The following is a 23,485-nucleotide window of genomic DNA, read 5'->3' as shown; positions in this document are numbered from 1 at the left end:
CTAAGTAAAGCACAAATCAGTTAGGGTGTTCAGTAATCCAAACACTAAGCATAAATAATAAATAGCTCTTTATTAAAGAATTAAAGTTTCAGGTATTCCTATGTAGAACAATTTCTTGCATAATATTTTCACATTGCTGTGCCTAACAAAGTGATCTGTCACGTTTGCCTCTTCCCAATATGATTTCCACAACCAGTGCTCTTCTCTCAGTCTATGTTCACCCATCCCAGGAGTACAGGTAAGAATGTCAGTGGTCAGATGATGGACAGATGAATGCTCTGTGAATTAAGAGCAGCCCTCAAATCAAAGATTTCTGCTTAAGTGACAGCATGGTAATGTTTTTTGTTGTTTATCACTGGGAAATTTCTGCAATGTCAGTGACAACTGCCCCTCACGTTTGTTGGGGTTCTTTTGCATGTTAATAAAATACACCTTTTTATAGATTCCTCAGATTAAACTTACAGCTTATTTCATTTTTAGTTGTATGAATATTAAACTTATTTTTCTTTTATCATACAGATAGTGTCTTTTTTGAAGGCTATGCTGTCTTAGCCTTTCAGTTCATAGCATTTACACTATGGCATATATGCTACAGCCTACAGAAATTATTTCCCCTACAACATGAGATCAATTCTGAATAAGACAGCACACAAACTTAATGCTTGTAATACAAAGACATTTCCAGTTCTCAGTCATAGTTTGCTTTCCTCATGAACACCAGACTCTTCCACCAAACAATAATGACAGAAGTACTATGGGAAACCAAGTGTTAGATTTCAGGATCCTTCTAGACCCTTCTAATCAGAGGAGAAAACATAACAGAGCTCAACTCAGCTGAGGCAGAAAATGGCTTCCTGTACAGAGGGATATTTTAGCTTTCTGGAACAGAAGAAATGGTGCAGCCATTATCCAGTTAAACTGCTGTCTGCTGAACCATTTCTCCCACATTCCTCCAATGAAGAAGTAATAGTTACATCTGAGTATTATCACAGGATAATTGAAAAATACTACAGATAATCTTCAGGAATGAAAAATAATGCGCCATCTCCAAAAGAAACAAAGGATCAGAAATATAAGAATAACAGCCTAGGGACAGAGAACGAGGGATGTAAGCACAAATTATAAACATAAGAATGTTGATAAACTAAAATATAAAGAAGTATTTGCTATTTTAGAATTCCTCTCACTCTTTGTTTTAAAATCAAGATGAATCTGGGAATTCTGTACCAATTTACAGTATGATTTTAAATTTACATATGCAGTGCCTACAGTATACTATAATTCCTATTGATTGCTTCATCACCAAAACAAATAATTATTAATTGTGGCCACACAAAATAGAATTTACTTTCTGTGCAAATTATACAGTGTGAGGGGAAAAAGTGGTTTCATTGGGATTAATAAAGAGTCTGAGAATGGTGCAACTGTGGTGGAAAAGACAACTTTGCTACCCAAAGCAAATGTTTTAAATCAGAATTGGTGATAAATTATTAAAGTGCTTTTAAGTGGACAGGGGTTTTTTTTGTTGTTTTTTTGCTTGTTTCTTGTCTTTCTTTTTAAAATGGTTTAACCTAAGATCCGAAGGTTTATACAACATTCAGTAGTCAAAAGATTAGAGTAGCAAGGCACACTAACACTAAAACAAAAGACAGATTGGTCATATGTACGTGTATACTTATATTAACATAAGCAGTGCAGCACCATTTTTTCTGAACAAACTGCATCCCAATGGACTATTTTTTGCTGCTTTTGATGGGAACATGTGTTCCTTTCACACTGAGGTCGTTCTCCATGGAAACTCTGGGTCCCCTGAAACCCACAGATGCAAGTGGTTTCTCTCTGAAACAAAAAAAACACAACAAAAATAACAACCACCATACAATACAGGGATAGGAAAATATGCATGTTTTTCATTACTTATGTGGAGATCTAGTTATCCTGTTTGTAAAAACAGATTGCACCTTCCCTCCAGAACTACCACCATGAAGTTGAACTGCTTCCTCCTCTTGCACAGCTGATAAAAAGAACAAACCAGCTTAGTTTGAAAAAGGAACTTGAAGTTCAAATTGCCTATGTAGTAAACCTTTAGGACTGAAGAAGTGCCAGAGGAAACGTGCCGTGTCATTTATCTAAGAGGAGTATTTCCCTTCTGCAACCTGGTAAAGGCATTACACCTTCTACTGAAATGAAGTCAGAAAGATGGGGGGAAAAAGTCTGAAGCTTGGTGGATAGCAAGCTATGCAGAGCTGGGTCTAGAGTTTAGAAATGAAAAGCACACCTCTATGCAAACTTTGAGGTCTCATTTGAAATTTAACTCAGAAGAGAGGAGCGTGCCTTCCTTTTTACCAAGGAGAACAGATCAACTTAGTCCTCAATAAGCATTTTATCTTAACACAACTAATCTAGTTACATTACAAAGAGGAGAGAGTATTAACATTACGTGTAATTAAGCTAAGAGCACTGGCATGCATCTCTCGGAAAAAAAACCAAACGCTCCCAACATTTTTGCCTATTCATCACAAAGTAATTTGCACAGTCAAAATGACTTCTTCAAAGCTGAGTTCATAAAATACTGCCTTATTATTCATTACAGTGTCACAGAAATGCAGGAGTGAAACATGCTATTTCTCCCTGCATTGCCACTAAGCATTGTTTGCTCATAAGCAGATTACTTGTTACTGCAGAACTGTATTTTTATTCTGTTGCTAACATTTCCATAATGCGAAACTATTTTTACCTTCCTAGTCCATCTTCCTTATGTATGTGTTGAATGCTGCTATATCTTGGAGCATCTAAATTGCACCTGCTTCTTGATGGCTTGTACTTGGAAATCTCTTTCTGCCACTCCTCATCAAAAGACTGAGCCTCATCTGAAAAAGAGGAAAAGTTCCATTTTAAATAGATGCAAACAGGACAGGAAAAAAAAAACATTCAAATGAAAATCAGGGTTTTGAACAGTGTTCTTTTAGACTTGTTTGCAGGTTTTGTAAAGACTTGCAGGCCACCATCTCAATGGTATCTGCAAGAGACAACTAAAGCTTGTCACAGGTAGGCTTAAATTCAGAAGATTAAAATAAAAAAAAAAAAGTCAGTGTGCTGTGTGGTTAAAACAGGCATATGTTTTTACATCTCTTAAATACATGATTTTTATTACCAGTGTAAGCAGGATAGCCACATAATACACAGGAAATAGTAACATTCTGTGAAATACTTGTTCGAAATCACAAATCATTTAAGGGACCTTCAAATATGAGTAAATATTATAATTTGTACTCTTTTCTTGTATAACACACCGTTAATTTTAACTGGTTACTTCAGCCTCAGATTAGATTTTTATTGACTAAGAAAACCCCAATTTGCAGACTTAGCACTTTCTGAGACTTAAGAAAAGGGATTGGTTTTCAAGCTAGAACTTCAAAATTGGTATGGGAAACTTTAGTATAAAACACACCAGAAGTGCATAAAGGGACATACTTTCATCCAAGTTGATGAACTCTTGGTTCATTTCTTCATCACCAGTCTTCCTGTTCTTTGATTTTTTTACAACATGGGCACGATCACGAATGTGATGACCAATAGCCATTTTTTCCACTCCACTTTCAGAATCCTTAAGTGCTTTTCTTGTTTCCTTAACCTATACAAAAAAAAAAAAAAAAGACAAATCAATGACCTTCAAAAAAAAAAACAATTAAAAAAGGTGGTAAGAAAAAAATATTAGTTTTCTCCTCCTTTTTTGAAAAAGTTAGGTGTTACATGCTTTTCCAAGTGCCTCATTTCTTATATTGGCTGAAAATACAGCAAAGATCAAGTCTATTTTCTTCCTGCCAGCAAAGATTAAACAAAGACATCTATAAGTCCATAAGCAGCATACATGCTGGATATTAACCGCTGGGAAAAAAAGTCTAGTCTAAATATACTACACACAGACACGTCTTCAACATTCTCCTTGACAACAGAATGAATAATAGCTGATGCCAATACTCTCAGCACGAAGGGACAACTAATTGCTAGGTTGGCATGTTGACCCAGGCAACCACTTATCACTGTGTTCATAAGTATATTATTAGAACCTTTTTGATAACCGAGTGTCTGCTTGAGCATGAACACATCCCACAGCCAAACATGCTCAACAGCCTTTACTGCTCACATATAGTCTTTCATGAACCTCGCTTCAGGGTTCAAATTCAAATTCAGATTTCTTAGCAGAATTAGATGGAACAGCTGCAATGAAGTCAATGAAAGGGCATCTTCATCTGAAGCATTACATAAGCATTTAGAAGTACTTGAGGAAAGGGTATGATTTGAGGCCATGCTCTACACAAATGGACTGCCTTTTGTTATCTTCTACTTAGACAGATTTTTAAATGCACAAATGGAGAATTAATTATAGCAAAGAGAAATACACTGGAGACCACCATGAGAAATAAGCAATTAGGCACTCAATTTTTCCAGCTTCTGCTAGGTCTGCCATTTGTAAAGATGTATACTTCAGAGAAGTACAAATGACAAGGAAGAAAGCAGCACATTAGCATAAAGCGCCTTTACTGAAGAACAGTATTTAAATAGACATGTATTTTTCTAAATTATAAGAGTAACTGCCTGCGGTAGAAATAAGCAGAGAAACCTGGGGTTTGGTATAGAAGATCTCGCTCTCCAATAATTACATACCACCTTTCTGCTGCATCTCAAGCCTACTTACACCTCCTGGAGCTGTGCGCGTCTGAGCTGAAGCTTGGAAAACTTTGGGAGGTTCATCACCTACTTTGGAATATGTCATCACAGAGGAGGAGCTGAAGGTGTGTGCATCTGGATGGACAGACAGGTCATCCTGCAAGCAACGTATACTTCTTTTAATAACTTAAAGTCTGTGGATAATGCACTTCTTACGTTCTACAGTTATCAACAAGAAAACAAATAGCCCTCTGAGAAATTAACTCTCAGCCCTGGCACCACAATTATGGGCTGCTGAGAGCAGCCCCAGCACCAGACAGGCCCTCACTCTTGCCCTGGCATTGTCTGGGCACAGGTCTTCCCACACCAGGAACACGGCCTAAGAAGTTCAGGCAGTAGCAAACTGCTCAAAATCTTGCTCTGGCACAGCTTCGTTTAGTAGTGAACAGATAACCTCTAAGACCAGATCTCCCATGTACAGTATGTAACAAGTTGTATGAAGCTGTAATCTTTTCCTTGGCAAGATTTTGAGTAATGATTTAAACAACTCTCATTCTCCAATACAGTTTTAAAATAAATGTGAAATAAACTTACAAATTTTCTTTGCATCTCCAGCATGCTGTTTCTCATATTTGACATCATTCTGTCCATTGCAAAAAAAGGATCCCCAAAATCTGCATCTTGCTAAAAGAAGACAGTTAAAATTATAACAGCGTTTGCTAATTCTTCAATTTGAGTCTAGATTTTGACATGCATTTATTTTTTCTGCAAAGCAAGACATCAGTAGGGCTTTCACAGTCTGCAACTCATAGCCATAGACAAACCAGAATTAATCTTTTTGAATGAAAAACTGAAAGCTAGCACGATGAACTTGATTGTTAAGTTGGAGATACTGGAAAGATAGAAGTAAAAGATTTCTAATACTCAGATGTCAGAGTAAGCTCATATTGAGGCCACTTTGCACGATCTACTGTTACCTATACGCTAACCTGACTAGTTTCTGCAGTTAGAAGTAATGCATGACCCTCCCTACTTTACATATCTGCTGAAAATCATATTATCTTTGTCATGCAAATCCCTTAATGCATATGGAATCAGCCTGCAAACCCATCTCAGATGACACAGTTGTTCCTTTGCAGAAGAAAGTAGTTGCTCAAGTAATACACGGGCAACCAGGGAAAGCCAGGGAATCATAACTTGGGATTCTAATGGCAGCTTAATTACCCAAGGCAATAGATATGTCCAATAAAACATTCGTTATTTTTATGTAAGCGGAAGATCGAGTTTTACATAAGCAATGTTAAGCCAGGTTTACATGCAGAATTTTATTAGTACAGCTTACAACTGATGGCATGTACTGACTGTACAGATGAAAGCTACCTTTAGTGAAAAACAAGCCTAAAAATACTAAAGAGAGAGACAGAAAAACAAAGTAGAGAAAGGGTAAACTATCCTAAGTGGCCATCTGGGAAGATAGCAGTGCAATCTCAAATGAGCATCGTCCTCTGGGCTCCTCTCCAGCACAGCAGGTGGGGATGATTTTCACCATGCCTTCTCCCTCCTTCTGTGAACTTTCACTTGGGAGCCGCTCAAGCTCCCTGCTGGGCTGCCTGCTTTCTGACACCAGCAGCTCTGGTTGGAGCGTGCTAATCAGGTGCAAACACAGCACAGGGGTTTTTCAGTTTCAGCAAGAAGCTGCAGAACTGAGAAGGAAAAGCAGGCTGCAGGGCTGCACGCAGCAGGTCCTTAGCATTACAAGGTGCTACGAAATGCAAGCATGCTTATTACAGGGGCACAAAGCTCGCATTCCTCCAACTACTGGATACGTGTATCATTAGAGTCGAACTGCTCATTTAAATAATTATATATTTAAACATTGAAGATCTGCAATAAATAAATACCCAGTACCAACAACAGTAGGTTGCACGCACACCAAAACTAGCCTTTGTCCATGCTTTAGTTATGCAGACAGTACACGTTTTAGCAAAAGCTACACAAATTGTTTCTCCTGGGATACTAACCATTCTACCAAAGCCTGAAAAGGGCATGAGGGAATAGCTTGTTGCCTAGAAAAAAATTAAACAGGATTTACATCTTTTAGTTATTGTATCTACCATGGGACAAAGCAGAAATACCTACTGCACCATCATATACAGCATGTGATATTAAAACACTCCCAATCAAATAAAGACGGTCATTCCAGAGGACCTTGATAACTTGTAGTGTGCTACAACAACATAATATCAATTAACCTGGGTATACAGCAGCAAAATATTTAAGACTTATACTTGTCATGACAGCTAATGCTTTCTAAGTCACATTCATATATAGGCACTGGAAGACCTTAAAGCTAGAAGTGGAGGGGGCTTGTATGACATAACAACCTGAGTGCTGAAATTATTTCAGATAAGGTACAGCAATTCAGATGTCACCCACTTCTCTGGAAACACTTCATTCTACTCATGCAATAGAACCCCATCACTGGAAGTTGATTAAAAACAACAAATCAATAGCCCTGCTTCATGTAAATTTATGTAATTAAATTTCAGAAGGCTGGTCATTTTTTAAGCACTAAAATTCTAAATGATGCAGATGACCTGTTCACAAGAGCTCTCTGTGTGTTAAGAGATTGATATAAATATAAAGGGTTTCTCTAAAATATCCATACATCCTTACAACAAAATGAAGTGCAATTTGTCAGCAGTTTCAAAGGTCATTGCAAAGAAGATCTAAGTCAATCTATCATCATATGTAGAGCCACCCGAAGACACGTTCCCCCCTTCAGCAAGTTATATTCTTCTGCAGTTGTTTATAGCTACATCTATTTATACACCAACAAATACAAATAGTTCCTGTTTGGCCAGCTGATATTGAATAACCCTATACGACAGGGTAATTAAATGCTGGAAAACAAATCAGTGTTTCTAGGAAGCTAAGGTTGGAGAGTTACATAACAGCTTACCTAAAGAAAATCTGGTTAGATGGAGTACAAGACACTTTACCAGAGCTTTAAGTACAGAAGCAAGAAATTAGCTGATCCCTGGATAACTTTATCAACCCTTATTGATTGTGGTTGTCTGCTATGTAGTGACAGAAAACAATGTGATGGTATTGAGTACAAAAGGATATAGTCAGAAATAAAATTATGCATAACAAGTTTACAAAGTCTTTATTTTACAACACATACTACATACTAAAAGCGTTAGTCACCCAATATTATGTATGACAGTGAGATGTCCTACTGACCAAGCTTCTGTTGAACTGCAGTTCCCCATCACACTGATTAAAACTAAGACTGCCACAGAAATGCAAGGCAAGCTCTCTTAAGACATTCCACCCACTCCTCCTACTCACATCCCTTCCTTCTCCTTCCCTTTCCCTTCAAGTGACTTAGTAGTAACACCGGAAACCTGCAAAATGAAAAGCCTTTTCAAGTTTGAATGATACAGTCAAAGCTACTGATGCACGCTAAGTTGTAACAATGAGAGATGTGCCTTGTAAGGCAGTTTTTGGCAGCTACAGTTTACTTGAAGGAATCCATAGGGGTAATTGCAACAAAGCATACTTTACATGGCAGTAAAGACATCCATTTTTTCCTACATAAAAATCAGTTTATTCATTCTTAAGTGTTGGAATCATTTCTGAAGAAACGCCAGTAAAAGCAGTTCATTGACAACTATAAGGCTCAAGTAATCAGTATGGAGTTTTCTGTGACATCTTACACCTCCTAGGTGAAAGATGAGGAACATTAAAAGATACTGAAAACATTTTTGAACACGTGCAATTCTTTTGTGCTTATCAAAACACAGTGCTCTTGTACCTTTAACTCCCTTCTGTAACCACAGGTAAAAGTATTCTTTGCCTTTTTTCTTAGCCAAGAGTAAGGCATAAACTGCACTAGGATATCAAGGAAAAAAGACCTGCTGCTTTCCAGCATTTCCTGAACTAAAGCCTAAGAACCAGCTTCAGCAGACAAAGAGATCATACTCTAATTAGATCCAACAACATCTATATTTGAAACTAACCGGCCCCATCTGAGCACAGAGGAAGGAATCTGGCAGTTACCCTTTGACACGCAGGCGACACTCTGTGTTCCAGTTATGCTTATTGAGCTCTTAACATCTAGGTTTGAATAACAACAACCAAACCCAGCTCAGTTCCACAACTCCCTCTAATGTTTTGTCTTCCAACTGTTTTTTGGAATCAAGTGCTTTACATTATAGCGAGAGACTGTTCAAAAGCAAAGTATTTAACCTGGTGGAAGGAAAGGAACCAACAGATGTACATCCTTTCTAAATACAGATAAAATTTAGCTGCAGAAGTAAAAGCTGTACTTGTCTTGTATGTCCAGCCTGTTGTAAAGGTACCTTATGTAAAACAGATTGTTACCAACTTCTCATTTGCAGATGGTAGCTTAAAGAAATACTAGGTTCCATGAAATGGCCCTACTCTTTAATTAGTATAGCTGCATATCTAGAGAAAACTTATTAAGAATTAGACCAGATACAGAACACGAAGCCTTATCTTCGTGTTCAGCCAAAGAAACTGAAACAGAGCTTACAGTACCTGTGTAGGTACTACACCAAGTGGCTGAAACACCATGTTTTCCTTCAATCCACTTTTAACAATGTCCAGACAAGGCTCTGCCTTCAGACACTTTTAAAGCCTTCCTGCAGTAGCAATATTTAATAATGTTTGTTTTAATAGACATTTGATAAATATTTGTACTTCTTGTTCATTCCATTAAATACTATATATTCAATGTTTAACAACACGAACATTTGTTTCTGTTAGAACTAAAAGCACAAGGTGTTTGTCGGTGTTAAGCAACAAACTCTTAAACAGTGAGCCATTAAGGAATAAAGAGAGGGATTCACATTTCACTGTTACGAAACAAGCTGACCAAGGCCATTGCAGTTGAGCCAGGCTCCGTTTCCACTGGACCAATTCAGTAGGAATGGGAACATGAAGCCAGCTCTATTACCAGTAAATGTAAATTGTGCGTAGCAGTGCTTAGAGATCAAGAAATGACTTACTCTGCGATTTCCTCTCAGAGCAACCTGAGAATCCTGGCGTGCTCTTCGATCCGCAGTTCTCTCCCTGCCATCTGTTATACTGAGAAATGGATCTCGGCCAAAAGGATCAGAAAAGCTTCTCATCATCTGCCGCATGTATTCATGGTGTGCGGCAAAAGGGTCGCTGAAAGAGACATTCCACACGCACAGTTAGGGGGGTTTATTCCAACTGATGTAAAATAGCTCTGAAACTCTTAAATCTATTTTTTAAAATCATTCTATATGGTTCTATCTATATCCTTTATTTCAATGGAACCCAACTGTGCTGAAATTTTTACCCTTCTGCTCCTCCTTCCCACCTCCCTGGTTGAGTGGTTTAGCTCTTTCTTCTCAGATGCCTGCCTTGTTCTCCTGCGTTCCTGACTGTCTGTCCACCCTGCATTTTTTCTTTCCTCAGCTGTTCTAAGTATTCCATCACTGGCAGCCACGTTTGGCTTTCTATTTGCCAAGAGCTACAGAACCAAACCTATACTTTAGCACTTTTTAATATTTAAATATCAGGGATTGGAGGTAAAAGAATACCACTTTCCATCCTCCCTGGCCCACGTCCTTAAAAACATAGACAGTGCTCTAAATTCAAGCCAATTCCATCACCTTTATTTTAATTCCCCACCATTGCTCCTTTTTGCCCTCCCATTCCTCCACCTTCACAAATTACATTCTCACATCCCTTCTCACCACCCTGGAAGAATTCTTACCACCTCCTAGCTTTCCTGTTAGTCTCCCCATTCCTCTCTGCTTTCTAACCACTCAACATCCATCTCCAAAAATCCACAGAACCCCACCAGTAATTCCAATGCTTGGCTTGGCATGCAGGTAAGTAATAAGAGAGCAACACTAGCAATGTCTTAATTCTTTGCTTTCTTTAATTTGTCGTAGAACTAGAAAGTTCAAACAGAGGCCAGAAAAGGAGTAAAGCATAAGATCTTATGACTTACGATGTTAAATGAATTGCACTGCTGCCTCTGGCCCAAACACTAGAAATGACTACTTCATATAGAAAACATTTCATTTCCTCCCTTCATATCCAGCCTAATTTTCCCCTTTGTTGCTCCACTGAAAGCCTCTTTATTAACATCACCAGTCACTTCCCAGCTATGTTTACTTAGACTTTGTAGCACCTCATCTCCCTTCCTACCAATTTCCTGCCATTTCCCAGATGTCTCACGCCTTCCTTCTCCCCAGGACTTTGCTGTGACATCGCTGCCTCCACAAAGGAAAGTTCCAGGCTGTTCCTCCAGCTCCATAGTACCCATCAGCTCCTGAAGCTGCTTTCCTGTTGCCCACCTCTCATCTCCCATCCCACACACATCTCCTCCTGGCAACTCTGATATCTTTGCCCTTTACAGTCTCCTCTTACTACAGCATCTAATTTAATTTTTCCCTTTAAGTTAAAAAAAAAAAAAAAAAAAAAAAAAAAAAAAGCATTAACAGATTCAGTTAGAAATGCAAAGCTAATTAATTTTCGAACAAGATTCTTAATCCAACAATATCCCTTTAAGCTGTGCATTTAGTTCACTCTAGTGCAGGCAGACTGTTACAGTTCCACAAGAGCAGTTTTTCCACTGCCATAAGTAGACCCTAATCTACCCCACTCACATGACTGCCAGCTTTAACTTCAATCCCAATGCGATAAGCAGCTCGCATACAGCGAGTTTGCTGTTCACAGGATGAAGAACAGATGCAAACAGGTCACTGCACAGCCCAAGATGAGGGAAGCACGCAGGCCCTATCACAGCATAGGCATATTTCCACACAGTCTCACACAACAAACTTGAGATAGGTGTGGTTACCAGGACAAAGATGGATGAATTGTATTCTATCAATAGCTTAAACATAGGATTTCTCCCCATCCTGTCCCAGTTCAGAAGTAGGTCACACAATTACCTACAACACAAGAAAAATAAGACTCCATGGGCTTTATTTAGATTAAAAAAAAAAAATCTGTTGCTTTTAGTGTGCATAACACATAATAATGTGTCACCTACCAGTCACACTTCATACGTTCTGAAATTCTTTTTGTCTTACTTCATGTTCTCTGGTCTCTTGGCCATTCACCTTCTACTACACACATTGCTACACTCATAAATGCATCCAAACTCAGGGATTTTTGCTTTTGTTTTTCGTACCTTTCAAGGAAAGTTCTGTGAAGCAGTTTAGCAGCACAGCTCCTTACCACCACAGACAAGGAAGTAGGATACAAACTGTGCAGCAACTGTTTTAGGAACTGAGCACCCATCTCCCTAGGGACGTTCTGGAGCCAGCTGTAAGAAGGCTCAGTGTTGTAAAGCTTCCAAAGCAGCAGTACTGAGCACACAGAAGTTGGGCAAAACCAATGCTAAGTCAGCAGAGAATCTCCCTGAAAGCCAAAGCTTCTAAAAGGATTAAATGTATGCTCTTGATGTCATTGATGACCCAAACTCAAACCATAACTACAAAAGGAGTATGACACCCTTATAAAATCTATATATCAGAAAAAGAAAAAAAAAAAGGCAAAGTCTTTTTAGTATCCTCTGCTAGGGTTATAAGATCTTCAATCCTTTATTCCAATCATGTTCTACAACAGCAACAGCTATAGAGTAACCTTGTTTAGTTACCACTGGTCACCTTGTATTCAATCTGAATTTTTTAGGGGGAAATAAAAGATACTTCTGATGAGACAGACGTGACTTCTGCATACTTTGCACTATCACATTATAAAAGCGATGGTGGAAAAGGAAATCAGTTCTGTAAGGATTTCACATGCTGAATCTGTAACCTTCACATGTTAAACACCATAAATTTATCTTCCCAATTAAGTGCAGAACAGAACTAATTGGTACATTTGTCATTGCACGACTGCAGTAACAGAACCTGCACTTTTGTCTAGTACAGATATCACCTGACCTTCACTTGGCATTCAGGTGTCTGAAGGGATCAACACAGGAAACCAAAAGCAGAGCCTCTGAGGGCACTGATGTCTCAAATAAGCATGCTGATATGAAGAAATACATATTAAAAATGTGACAGTGGATGCTGCTAGCACATGTGCTAGTGAGCATCTCTCCATTTCTCTGGCTAAGTTCTTCAGTGACCCATGTTTAAGGATCCACGTTTCAGCTGAAGGGTGCCATAATAAAAGCACAAGTGCTGCTTCTTACATCAGCGTATGCTCCCATTTGGCTGAAATTCAGTATCCTAAAGCAATAAATTCACTTTGGGATTTTTGAAAACCGGGCTTTGCATTCAATACTTTTTGGTTTTGTTTTAATTAGGGTGGTAAACAGGACTGAAGTTGCAGAACAACCCCAAAGACGGAGCCTGGAGCAATAAGACAAAGGCTGTGCATTGGTAAGTGAAATACACTTAAACCCACTTGGCAGGAGAGCTGCAGCTCCTGCACCTGTCTGAGCCATCAGGCACAGCCCTGCTGGGCCTTGTGGGCACTTCCAGGACAGCTGCTCCAGATGGAGATGTTCCCTCTCAGACGCTATTTCCAGATCAGCAGTCAAAACCTCTCCTTGTGAGGCAGCAGAAGCCTATTATTACACTACCTTGGAAGCTCATCTTATCTGAGGTAATAAACTCATTTCCTTAACTATATGCAAAGCAGATCAACGACAACAGTGCCAAGGAAATGAATCTCAATATCAACCTCTCATCTCTTTCTCACACACTCCCTTCCCCAATCTCCTGCCATCTATTTTCCTCCAATTTTAGCCCTCATCAGGAGGTTTAAAACAATAAAATGATGGAATTGAATAAACAAGAAGGCAATTATTGTTTCAGAGGATCACAAAAGCACACTGCAAATTGCTACAAACGAGACAGTTTCCATCGTTATTCCCATTTCAATCAGAGGATCTGCACAGTCTTTAGCAGCGTATCCTGGTATGAGTTGCTCTAGCTGCATATTTGTGTAGTAACCATCTTGCCCAGTGCCAGGAAGGTGCTGCAGCTGCAGCCGAGCTGGTTCCCTTTAAGAGGCACAGCCTCCAAGGGGCACAGCCTCAGCTCAGACACCCCGTAACTATGGGATGCAGTCAACAAACCCACATCACAGGGCTCCTGTGTTACCCTTCCTTGTCCACCCACCCACGTTATCCTGAGCTTTCCTTGTGATTAAGCTCCATGTAGGAAGCCCCATACACTGAAATGGCTTCATATATAAATATACGTAATAATTTGTGTTCTTCTGAGTTCTCACATCCCATTTTCACTCCCCTCATGTGCAGACCAGGCAGGTTTCTGGCAGTAACACACCTCACATAGGTTTATTTTACCACAACAACACCTGGAATTGCCTTTCACACGCGCACTGACAACAGGATCTGAGGAACAGCCCGTGGTTAAATACAGATATCTTAAAGAGCCCAGGAAACCGAGAACACCCAGCACGGCTGCCCGTGTTTAACGAGCCTACGTTCAAAAATAAAACACAAAGATCAACCCCCACGACATTCAGACCCCAGGAGCAGACGGCTTCTCCTCAGCAGATGCCAAGTCTCATTACCACGAAGTTCCTCAGGCTGACAGCACCGCCCGAGCATCGCTTCGGCCTTCAACCCCACTGTCGCCAACCGCGCCCCGCACGCCCGTCCGCCTCCCGCAGCGCGACCCTCAGAGACCCACCGGACGGGCGACCCGCAATGCGGAGCCCGCCGCGGCCCCCCACTCACCGGAAGAACGGATCCTCCTCGAAGCAGCGCCCCAGAGCCCCGAACATGGCTGCGGCCCCGCGCCCTGTGAGCGCCCACCGCCCCGCCGGCCCCTCACGGCGGCGCCCTCTCGCCCACGTGACGCCTCCCAGCGCCGCTATTGGTCGCGACGGGGCGGCGGGGCGGGGCTACCGCTGCCTTGGCAACGTCTGCTTGCGCGCGGGAAGGTTCGGGGGCTGAGGGCGGCGGGAGCGCGCGGAGCGGCGCCTCGGGGCGGGCGGCGTTGCCTCCAGAGCAGGGCTGCGGGAGCCCGGGGTGCCCGGCGAGCGGGAGGGGGCCCGAAGCTCGGCGCCTTAGGAATAGTTTTACTTTTTTTTCCACTAGATGGCAGTAAAATAAAGTCCCTGCGTTCCTCTGAACGCGGGGCTCGGCTTGCCGCGCGGAGAGCGGCGATCCCTGGTAAAAGCGTGGCGTTAACGGAAGCCACGAATAACGCACGGCACCGAGAGCGACTGAGGCCGAGACGGGCCGAGAGCCGCCCGTCGGGGCCGTTGGACGGCGCCCTGAGGGGGCGGTTGGCGCCCAGAGGGGGCGGTGACGTCACGGCCTTCACACAGCGCTCCGCGCAGCGCGGGGCTCTGAGAGAAAAACCGGCACAAAGGACGGGCGAAGCGAGCCGGCAGTGCTGTGAGAATCTCCTCAGCAGGTGAGCTCCGGCCCGCGGGCTGCAAAGCTCTTTGAAACGCCTGTGAGGTGAGATGGTATTCGGACCGGGAACTCGACCTGCGCAGACCAGGTCCTGGAGAGTTCGTCCACTGATCACTTGTCGGTATATTTTGATTAATTGAGAGCTGCCCTGGATCAGTTCGGTGCATTTCATATTATTGCAGTTTGTAAGATACATGTCACAGAATCGCAGAATGTCCTGGGTTGCAAAGGAGCACAACGCTCATCCAGTCCCAACCCCCTGCTATGTGCAGGGTCACCAACCAGCAGACCAGGTTGCCCAGAGCCACATCCAGCCTGGCCTTGAATGCCTGCAGGGATGGGGCATCCACAGCCTCCTTGGGCAACCTGCTCAGTTCCACGCCTGTAATGCAGTTCATAATATAATATTCATTAGTATCCATGACACGCTGTGCTACGTTGAGTATTTATGACATACTCCAAACCAGCAAGGCAAGTTTGCATGAACATGACTAGCGCGTGGCTAACTTGTTTGCAGTTTGCCACCAAAACCTAACCAAATATATATATATATTTTGCCAGCACTTACTGCTGTTTCTGAGCACGGTGCAACCCAGACTGCACGCTCAGTGTATGCGGTGTAGCCTTTGTATGAATTCTGCCTTGTAATAGCAAACCCATTACTTCTGTGTAGTGACAAAGAGGCAATATGGAGCCTTCCAACAGCTGCTGAGAGCACATCGTATCATCTGCACTTTGTCACTTAACTTTCTATGGAGTCCAGACTGCAGGAGACGAGATTTCGTTCTCAGAGTCAGAGCAGCCCCAGAGACGGATTACTGTGCAGATAACTAAGCAAAATGAGTTCCAGTTATTGTTAATTTTTTGGCTGCTGGTAGGAAGATGGGCCCTGTTAGAAGTGAGCTCATTATGAGAGGCTCACTAACACGATAAAGTCAGTACTCTATTTGCACAGAGTGATACCTCTAATTGCTCAGGCCTTCTTACGGTTTGTGTCTGCTTGAGTTAGATTTCTTTTGTGTAGATAAAAAGACTTCTGTAAGAAATCACCTCAGTGCTACAGCACTGTCAGTCTGGAGGGCATCTCCAATGAGATTAATGATGTCTGCCTTAATATAAGAAAACTTTGCATAAATGAGATTATGGTTTCTGCTGAAACCTGCCAACTCTTATTCATTTGCTGTAAATATTATCTTTAATTAAAAGTTTTAAGGTATCTTGTTCCTGAGCTAATGAGATCTACAGTGATTTCCCTTAGGAATTAATTTACCTTCTTAATTCTTATTCATTTTGGTGATATGACTATTTAAATCTGATTCAAACTTCAGAGCTTTGTTGAACATATTCATCTAGAACAAAAGGTCATTTTGCCATCGTGACGTTGAGTTGGTATTTGTAATTCTCTGTTCGCTCTCAGTTCCATAGGTATTTGTTTAGGTTCCTGCCCCAAACATTTCCCACTAACACTCCTGCTTGTCTTGGCTGCTCATCCTGCGTGGCTCTTTCTGCAGCTGTTTCACTTTGGCTTCTGCTTTCTCTTCCATCCAGAGTAAAATCAATTATAGCGAGGCTGAAAAAAAGATCCTGATTGTGATCAACTTATTTAGAATTGCAGAGTTATGTAAAGTACACTAAACTACGTGTGCAATTAGTGGGAAATACAGAAATACTTGACTCTCTATCCATGTAGTCATCAGCCCCTGTTTTTGTACAAGGACTTTACATAGTTGTAAAGTACTTTCCTGTTGTGGAAACCCACTGCTTGCTCTGTTCCTGAACTGCTGCTGGGTAAGACACACGTTTTGTGGCACCAACTGAGCTGTGTGGGGCTGTGCTATGTATAGGACCATCACTGACTCCTGCAAGTTGTTGATGGCCTTCCATTTATAACTTACTGCAGACCAACTTCCTCCCATCGCACACAAATTAGAGGACTATCAATAATGCATGAGCTAATAAGTAATGCTTGTGCGCTGTTGTCTGGGCAGCAAGTATCATTTAGACTGCAAGAGAGATCCTCGTGTTGTGTCAGGTAGAATGGAGGCCTTCCATACCTGTCAGGCTTCAGCAGCGTAAAAGGATGGGATTTTTGTGTGACTTTAAGACAGCTGAAGGAAATGGTGAAACTCATTCTGTTAGATTCAGAGAAATGTGAGAGATCTGCTTCCTCTTCAAAATCAATCTTTGATTTCCTTGACTTATTTGATAGCTGTTTATAAAATATCAGTGTAAGAACTGCACGAATTGCCAGATTGGGTTACCCTGAAGTCTCTGTGGTGTCCAGTGTCTTATTTACGACTTCTTGTGTCTGGATGTTTCATAAGAAACCACTAGAAAGTGCACAGCAGCTGTGTGGGGCACAGCCTGCCCTTGCACTTGCTCATCATTGCCATACAGAGTTATTTCCAGACTGCAGGATAAGTTTTTGTTTCTTTTTAGAAGTAGTTTGGTGTTATTTATTCCATCATCTATGTAACAATGAGCCCAGCTGAGTTTCTGAGCTTTTGACTTTAATTACATCTTGTAGCGATGAATTCCTAAGTTCAATTTCTCATTCAGTGAAACTGCATTTGTCCTAATTAGCCCTAATTTTGTGTCCTGTTCTTCTGTTGTTGTTTTTGTTTACCAGAGTGAAAACTGAAGCATATAAAATATATTCTCTTCCCCCCCCTCCCTCCCCCCCTTTTTTTTTTTTTAATGAACAAACACCCCCCAAATACCTGCCTGGTCTCCATGAATGTTTATCACTGATTTCAGGATTTGGTTCAAAAACAATCCTTGTTTTAAATAGTTTCCATGGCCATCATACACAGTAACTGCTGAATTACGAGAACTTTGACAGCACGTGTTAAAGTTTCAAAGTACAGAGGGAATTTCATTCCTGAGCTACTTCAGTACATTGCAGCTATCTCATTTTGTAATTCTCAATGGCCAAACAACCGAAAAACAGGTGTTGGTGATGCTGAACTTGAGCAGTCTTCCATATGGTGATAGATTTACTAAATCGCAGCAGCCATCCCTGGAGGTGTTTGAGAACCATGCAGGTGTGGTGCTGAGGGATGTGGTCAGTGGGCATGGTGGGGGTGGGCTGGGCCTGGGGATCCTGAAGGGCTTTCCCAACCTGAATGATTCTATGGTTCTATGATACTCTTGGGGCAAAACCGAGCCGAGAATTCAGCCACCAGGCTGTAAGATCGAGGAAAGAGAAGTGCGAAATGTGTAGCGTCACACCCCCAGGGGCTGTAAATCAGCTAGGTAGGAGTGACTTCAGTTACCTAGTGCTGTTAGAGCCAATCTCCACAGGAATCTGCAAACCAAGCTCCTTCCTTCCAGCTTCAGGCCGTCTGCACCACGTGGAGCCCCATTTTTCCACCATCTAAAATCTGTGACCACAGCTCAGGCAATACCATGTTTGTTCACATAATTGAACTAATTCAGAAGATCTTGCTTGCCTTAGGCTGTTGGTCTCCAAAACTAAAAACAAGTCCTGCTCCTTGAGCAGAGAATATTAAAGCCATATTTAAATAAGTCCCGTAGAAAACAAGGCTATTAAATGCACGTAATCACAACATCAAGTTAATCCAGTTCAGAAATGATCACAGTGCACGACTGCCTTCACAAGTAACACAAGTACTAATTGTCAATTTTAATAGCGAGGAAGGGTTTTAATCAGTTCTGAAGAAAGAATGGCAGCTTTCATTGCTACTTAATTACATTTGCTGCAGCCCCTAACTTCCATGAAGTGTTAGTTCTGCTTTTCTAGCTATTGAGAACCATCAGAGTATATTAAAAATAGGTCCTTTTTCTGAACTATTTTGGAAAAAGCCTGGCAGCAGATCACTTGGGGCTCGGATCTGTTCTGTGCTGCAGCCTGCCCTGCACTGCCCAGCAATGTCAGAAGCAAGGTTGAAGGTAATTTGAGAGGGCTCAGACAATCAGAGCTCAACCCCCGTCCGTTTTGTAAGGATCAGCAGTTACTATTTAAATTTAAAATGTATTGGCATAAATGAGGAATCCTGACTTCTTACATTTTTACTGTTAAGTCCTTTTATGGGTGGCCTTAAAGATGCACTGCCATTTCCAGAGGCTGGAGTGTATTTTTAGTGGAAGCCTTTTGATAGCGTTGTTAAAAACTGATTGCATTCCATCCCTAACGTCAGCCTGATGCAGAGTATTTTGCAAAGGCAGTTTGTTATAAATTGTTGGTAAGTGTCAGATAAAAGCATCATTCTACTACAAGCAACTAGCAGTAGACATGTAATAACATTTACATTAATATTTTATTTAAATGTATCATCAATTCACAGTCACCCTGCTCTGTAACTGGTATGAATACTGAAATAATACGCCTACAGCCTACAGAAAAACACTCTGAAATTCACCAAAAAGGTATCCAAAAACACATTTGACATTTTTACAAATATTAGCTGTGTTCAGTTTCTACTAATAACAATTATGAAACTTGTTTATGTCTTCCCTTCAGGTCTGCAATGAGGGGACGCAGCCGCTGCAGGCAGCAGATGTGAGCAGTGGCAGCCCAGAGGATGGGGACAGCCATGCTGTGCCTCCAGCAGTGCTCACTGCCCGGCCCAGGTCAGTGCTTCGTGCTGGCAAGGGATGGGGTGAATACACTGCTTCTTCCTGGATGGTGATCCAGGGAATTCAGAAAATACAGAAGATTTAGATTCTAAGGCACCAGCAAGTGATGAGGCAAACTGCTGTGTCTGGTTACCCTAACTGCAGCTGCAGGTAGAAAACAAAAAGGCAAAAAGTAGTTTGCATATTCTTATTTATATGGCCACATGCATCTTATTTACACTGCCACCGTGGGTCGTGCGACAGCTGCTCAGGGCTGCAGAGACATCTAGTGGGAATGAGGCTCTCATAGCAGCAGCTCAAAAGCATGAGAAAAGCACCTTCAAGCTGCAGCATTTTCAGAATACTGCACTCCAAAACGTGCCCTAGGGCTGAGATGCTCCTCATGTCACCAATGCGAGACTATGCCATGCAGTCCTAATCCATACTGCATTTCCAAAGAAGCAAAACCAATAGCCAAGCAGTGATTTTCATTTTTACCTGGGTTTAAATCACATTCGAAAAATAATTTTCAGCTCGCAAAGCGCACACCTTGCTGGGTGGGAGCCCAGCTAGCAGTGAAATGCAGCTCTGTGCTACTGTGGGGAGCTGAACTCCCTCTGCCCCTCTCTGGGCTGAGCTTCAACTCCTGTTTCCATCCAGAAGGAGTGAAGTATCATGGTACATCTTGTCCTGGAGTGGCAATTCCAGAGTGACTCAGAGCCTAAGTCTTGCTCCCAGTGTCATACAATCTGGCCCAGCCACGTCTATTTTTTTTTCCTCTAGGTCTCAGCAAAGGAGTAAGACAAAGAGGGCAGGGAACAATCAGGAATAAATAAAGCAAATGAAGCACTAAGTCAAAATTACAAATGGTGAATAGCTTAAATTCTGGCGCACTGTTACTTATAGCATTGCTTATTATTACTGCTACAATTTGAAGTCACTGCAGCCTTGTGGCATAGGTGGATTAAGTCATGGGTTCGAGCTGATCTCTTCTAAAACAGGTTTATAGAGTTCAAGGATCTCTGCTAAAAATAACTTCCTTCTGGTAACATGACAAATGGAAAACTGTGATCATCGGGAAGGTTGGTTTTGGGTTACTGATGGAAAAATGGCCTTCAGGACCACTCAGTCCTGTTCATATCTGAGAGGTTTAAGCAGAAGGAGCAAAATTTGATCTCCTAGCCAGCAGTGTTGTCAGAGCTACAAAAATCTTTCTAAAACATTGTAATCACAATTTAAAAGTAAACACAGCTGATTTTCAAGCAATTATCATAATTTTAAAAAATATAAATAGTTGTGGACATGCCAGATGACTCAAGGGCTAGTGAACATTTTACCTGAAAGTTATCAAATCAAAATCAGCCTGGCTTGATTTTAATTGATGGTGGCTGTTCGGCAGGCTAAGTGAAATGAGTTTGCTAATGTAATTTCTAGGGGTAGAGGTCTTTGCTGACTACCAGAAGTCGGAATAGATCAAGTTACAGCATTATCTTTTCACTCCTACACATGATTTGTCTAAGTCAGATTTAAGGTAGCTTGGTATTATGAGGAACCTTGTGTTGCAACCAACTGTATCTGAGACACACTGCCACAAGTCCTGAACGACAAAACCTTAGCACAGATGTCTCTAAGGACACAATGCACCCAGCAGTCCCAGGTTTGGTTGGGTAGCTAACAACCACTTCTTTCCCTTTCTAATCAGGAATCCATTCACGTTCACCAGGAGGATGGAATAAAGTGGAAAATATGGCAAGAAGAAATACAGTCTTAATAGGTAAGAGTCATAAATTGCAATGGTTCACACTGAAAACCTCAGAAGCAAAGACGCTAAGAAAGCAGGATTATTGTAGGAAGGTATGATTTTTTTCTCTGGCTCAGGAAACACGTGGATTGAAAGACAGCACTGCATTTTTCCAGGACCATGGTGATTAATCTGTGCACATTAAGATGACTTTCATGTCTGTGTTATGACACACTTAATAAAAACTGTATCTGGCTATCCCATTAGGTAATACATTTATGTTTTCCTCAAGCAAAAATGCCCCACATGTGGAGCTTATGGAGTGCACATGTATTTGGACACAACCCTTTGAAAATACGTCCAAAGCTTGTAAAGTAATTTTAAGCAGTAGGTTTTTCAAAATTATATTTAGTCCTGCAACACTGCGTATAGAATCGAGTTTACTTGCAATGTTGCTGCCCCCTTCCATACTTCATTTCTGATGCTCAAATATCTTGTCTAGCTTTGACAGGAAAATGAATAATTTATCACAGGATGCTATTCAAGTAAAAGCAAAATAAGGAAACAGAGAGTTTACACAACTTGAATCAAGAGTGCTGTAGTAAACAGTTACACTTATAACCCTACAGACTGGCCTTATACAACCTTTACTTTACAGGGGCAAACTCAGTGGAACAGCTCCTATTTTTGCTGAAAGTTTAAGCTGTAAAATCAGCAACAGCAGGTTCTGAGGGCAGAGTGCTGATCCAGCACCTCTTCTTTGGTAGGACTCAGCTTTGAAAAGCACCAACACTCACTGCAAACAAATCCTGCAGGAGGGCACTGACATCACAGGGGTCAGTGTTGGAACATCCTGCTTCACTGTATGCAACAAGGGAATCCATGGTATGATTCAAACTCACTTGCAAGATACAACACCTGGCATTGCTAAGATTGATAATAAACTGCAAGTGAAATCTTACCTTCATTAATCACACACTTGAGTGCCACAGACTTGGTTTAGACAGCTTTAAACATCTGTGTTGTATGAATTTGCAGGTTCCTAACAAGGATAGGACACGTGCTAATTTGTAACAGACGACATCAAGTTTAAAACCCAGTCCTGCCAAGCCCTTCTCCCAGCACCAACAACTTCATAAACGTCAAGTATGCAAAACGAATGTTCAAGACAGGAGTTGGGACAGGGGCAGAAGGTGATAGAAATCATCTTGACAGTGACTCGTTCAGCATCCAAATTATGTTTGGCATACCTCAGTACAGGACTTTATCTTCAACCTTTCTTCTCATCTCAGAGGATCTAAACACTTTTTCCTTCCAGATCTTGCTCACAATTCTCCTTCATTATGGACCTGCTGGACAAACATAGTTATTGACTGATTAGAAGCTAGCCCCCATTACTCCCACTAAGCCTTGCTCACTTAGACTGCTTTGTACAGTTTTCTTAATAACCTATAGAGGATGCAAATGAAATAAGAACGATTTTGCATCAAATAAAAATACCAGAATTACTGGAAATAATCTGTGGTAAAGAGGAATTTAATCCTGTACCTTCTATGGAGATCAAACTATTTTTATTTACTATAAAAGACACACAGCAGGTGATTAGAATAAAGGACAATAACAAATATTTGCTACTTGAAAATGCTGAAATGAAACAAGGGAAACTTTTTTTCCCCCAATTTTTCTTGCAGACAGAAAACCCTTTTAACGTGGGACCAAGTAAAACCCACACTGTTCATAATGAAAAATTGAAAATGTGTTAAATGCAAATTTAACACATTTTCCCATTACATCAATGATCTAAACAAAAACAAGATGATCGAAGTACATTTCTAGAATCTTCCTCCCTCCAATAAGGAATAGTAAACTTAAAAACAAACAAACAAACAAACACAAACCTTATTAATTTCTTCATTCAGAAAGAAGAGCTGATGTAGATAATTTCCCATGAGATATTTATGTCCAGAAGTTGCAGGCTTATTTTAGTCTCCTACCAATATAATAGTTTTTTCACAGATCTGCTAGACCTCTAAATAAATACATTCATATTTTATTTATCTCTTGTATTTAGTTAG

The 23,485-nt window shown here is 41.0% G+C and overlaps 1 protein-coding gene and 1 long non-coding RNA gene across 15 annotated transcripts in view; one reads left to right on the top strand and one right to left on the bottom strand.

Moving 5' to 3' along the window:
• Positions 1 to 51: 51 nt before the first annotated feature.
• Positions 52 to 14,557, bottom strand: MLF1 (myeloid leukemia factor 1). 3 transcript variants are annotated; one of them, XM_090147638.1, is made up of 8 exons: positions 14,405 to 14,557; positions 9,708 to 9,870; positions 6,693 to 6,737; positions 5,266 to 5,355; positions 4,700 to 4,828; positions 3,475 to 3,634; positions 2,738 to 2,870; positions 52 to 1,839 (listed from the first exon to the last, which is right to left on the bottom strand). In XM_090147638.1, the coding sequence occupies exons 1-8, from the start codon at positions 14,449 to 14,451 to the stop codon at positions 1,734 to 1,736; spliced, it is 873 nt and encodes a 290-aa protein (XP_090003764.1). In that variant the 5' UTR covers positions 14,452 to 14,557; the 3' UTR covers positions 52 to 1,733. The 3 variants fall into 3 exon arrangements, with proteins under 3 accessions (XP_090003764.1, XP_090003763.1, XP_031459545.1); XM_090147637.1 differs by lacking the exon at positions 14,405 to 14,557 and adding an exon at positions 10,885 to 10,967; XM_031603685.2 differs by lacking the exon at positions 6,693 to 6,737 and having other exon boundaries at positions 14,405 to 14,554.
• A 54-nt stretch (positions 14,558 to 14,611) lies between these two features.
• LOC116235479 (uncharacterized) overlaps positions 14,612 to 23,485 on the top strand; it is a 45,664-nt gene continuing 36,790 nt past the window's right edge. For 5 of the 12 annotated variants that reach the window (XR_016469742.1, XR_016469744.1, XR_016469743.1 and 2 more), the window contains exons 1-3: positions 14,648 to 15,089; positions 19,575 to 19,684; positions 21,372 to 21,443. This is a non-coding gene — a long non-coding RNA (uncharacterized LOC116235479). Of the gene's footprint in view, positions 15,090 to 19,574; positions 19,685 to 21,371; positions 21,444 to 23,485 lie in introns of all 12 variants that reach the window. The other 7 variants (XR_016469735.1, XR_016469737.1, XR_016469736.1 and 4 more) reach the window with 4 other exon arrangements.

Source organism: Phasianus colchicus, chromosome 10 (genome assembly GCF_987193195.1).
Source record: "Phasianus colchicus chromosome 10, bPhaCol1.hap1.1, whole genome shotgun sequence".
NCBI classification, from domain to species: domain Eukaryota; kingdom Metazoa; phylum Chordata; class Aves; order Galliformes; family Phasianidae; genus Phasianus; species Phasianus colchicus.
The sequence above is the reverse complement of the archived record's forward strand: the minus strand, read 5'-3'. Positions and strand labels throughout refer to the sequence as shown.

Bases quoted from the DNA above. Each gene is read 5' to 3' on its own strand.
- MLF1 (XM_090147638.1), bottom strand. From the start codon at position 14,451: ATGTTCGGGGCTCTGGGGCGCTGCTTCGAGGAGGATCCGTTCTTCCG. The intron at 3,635-4,699 runs GTAAGTAGGCTT...TTTTTTGTATAG, and splicing joins CGCGCACAGCTCCAGGAGGT to GTTAAGGAAACAAGAAAAGC. The intron at 1,840-2,737 runs GTAAAAATAGTT...TTTTTGTTTCAG, and splicing joins AAGGAAGATGGACTAGGAAG to AGAGAAACCACTTGCATCTG.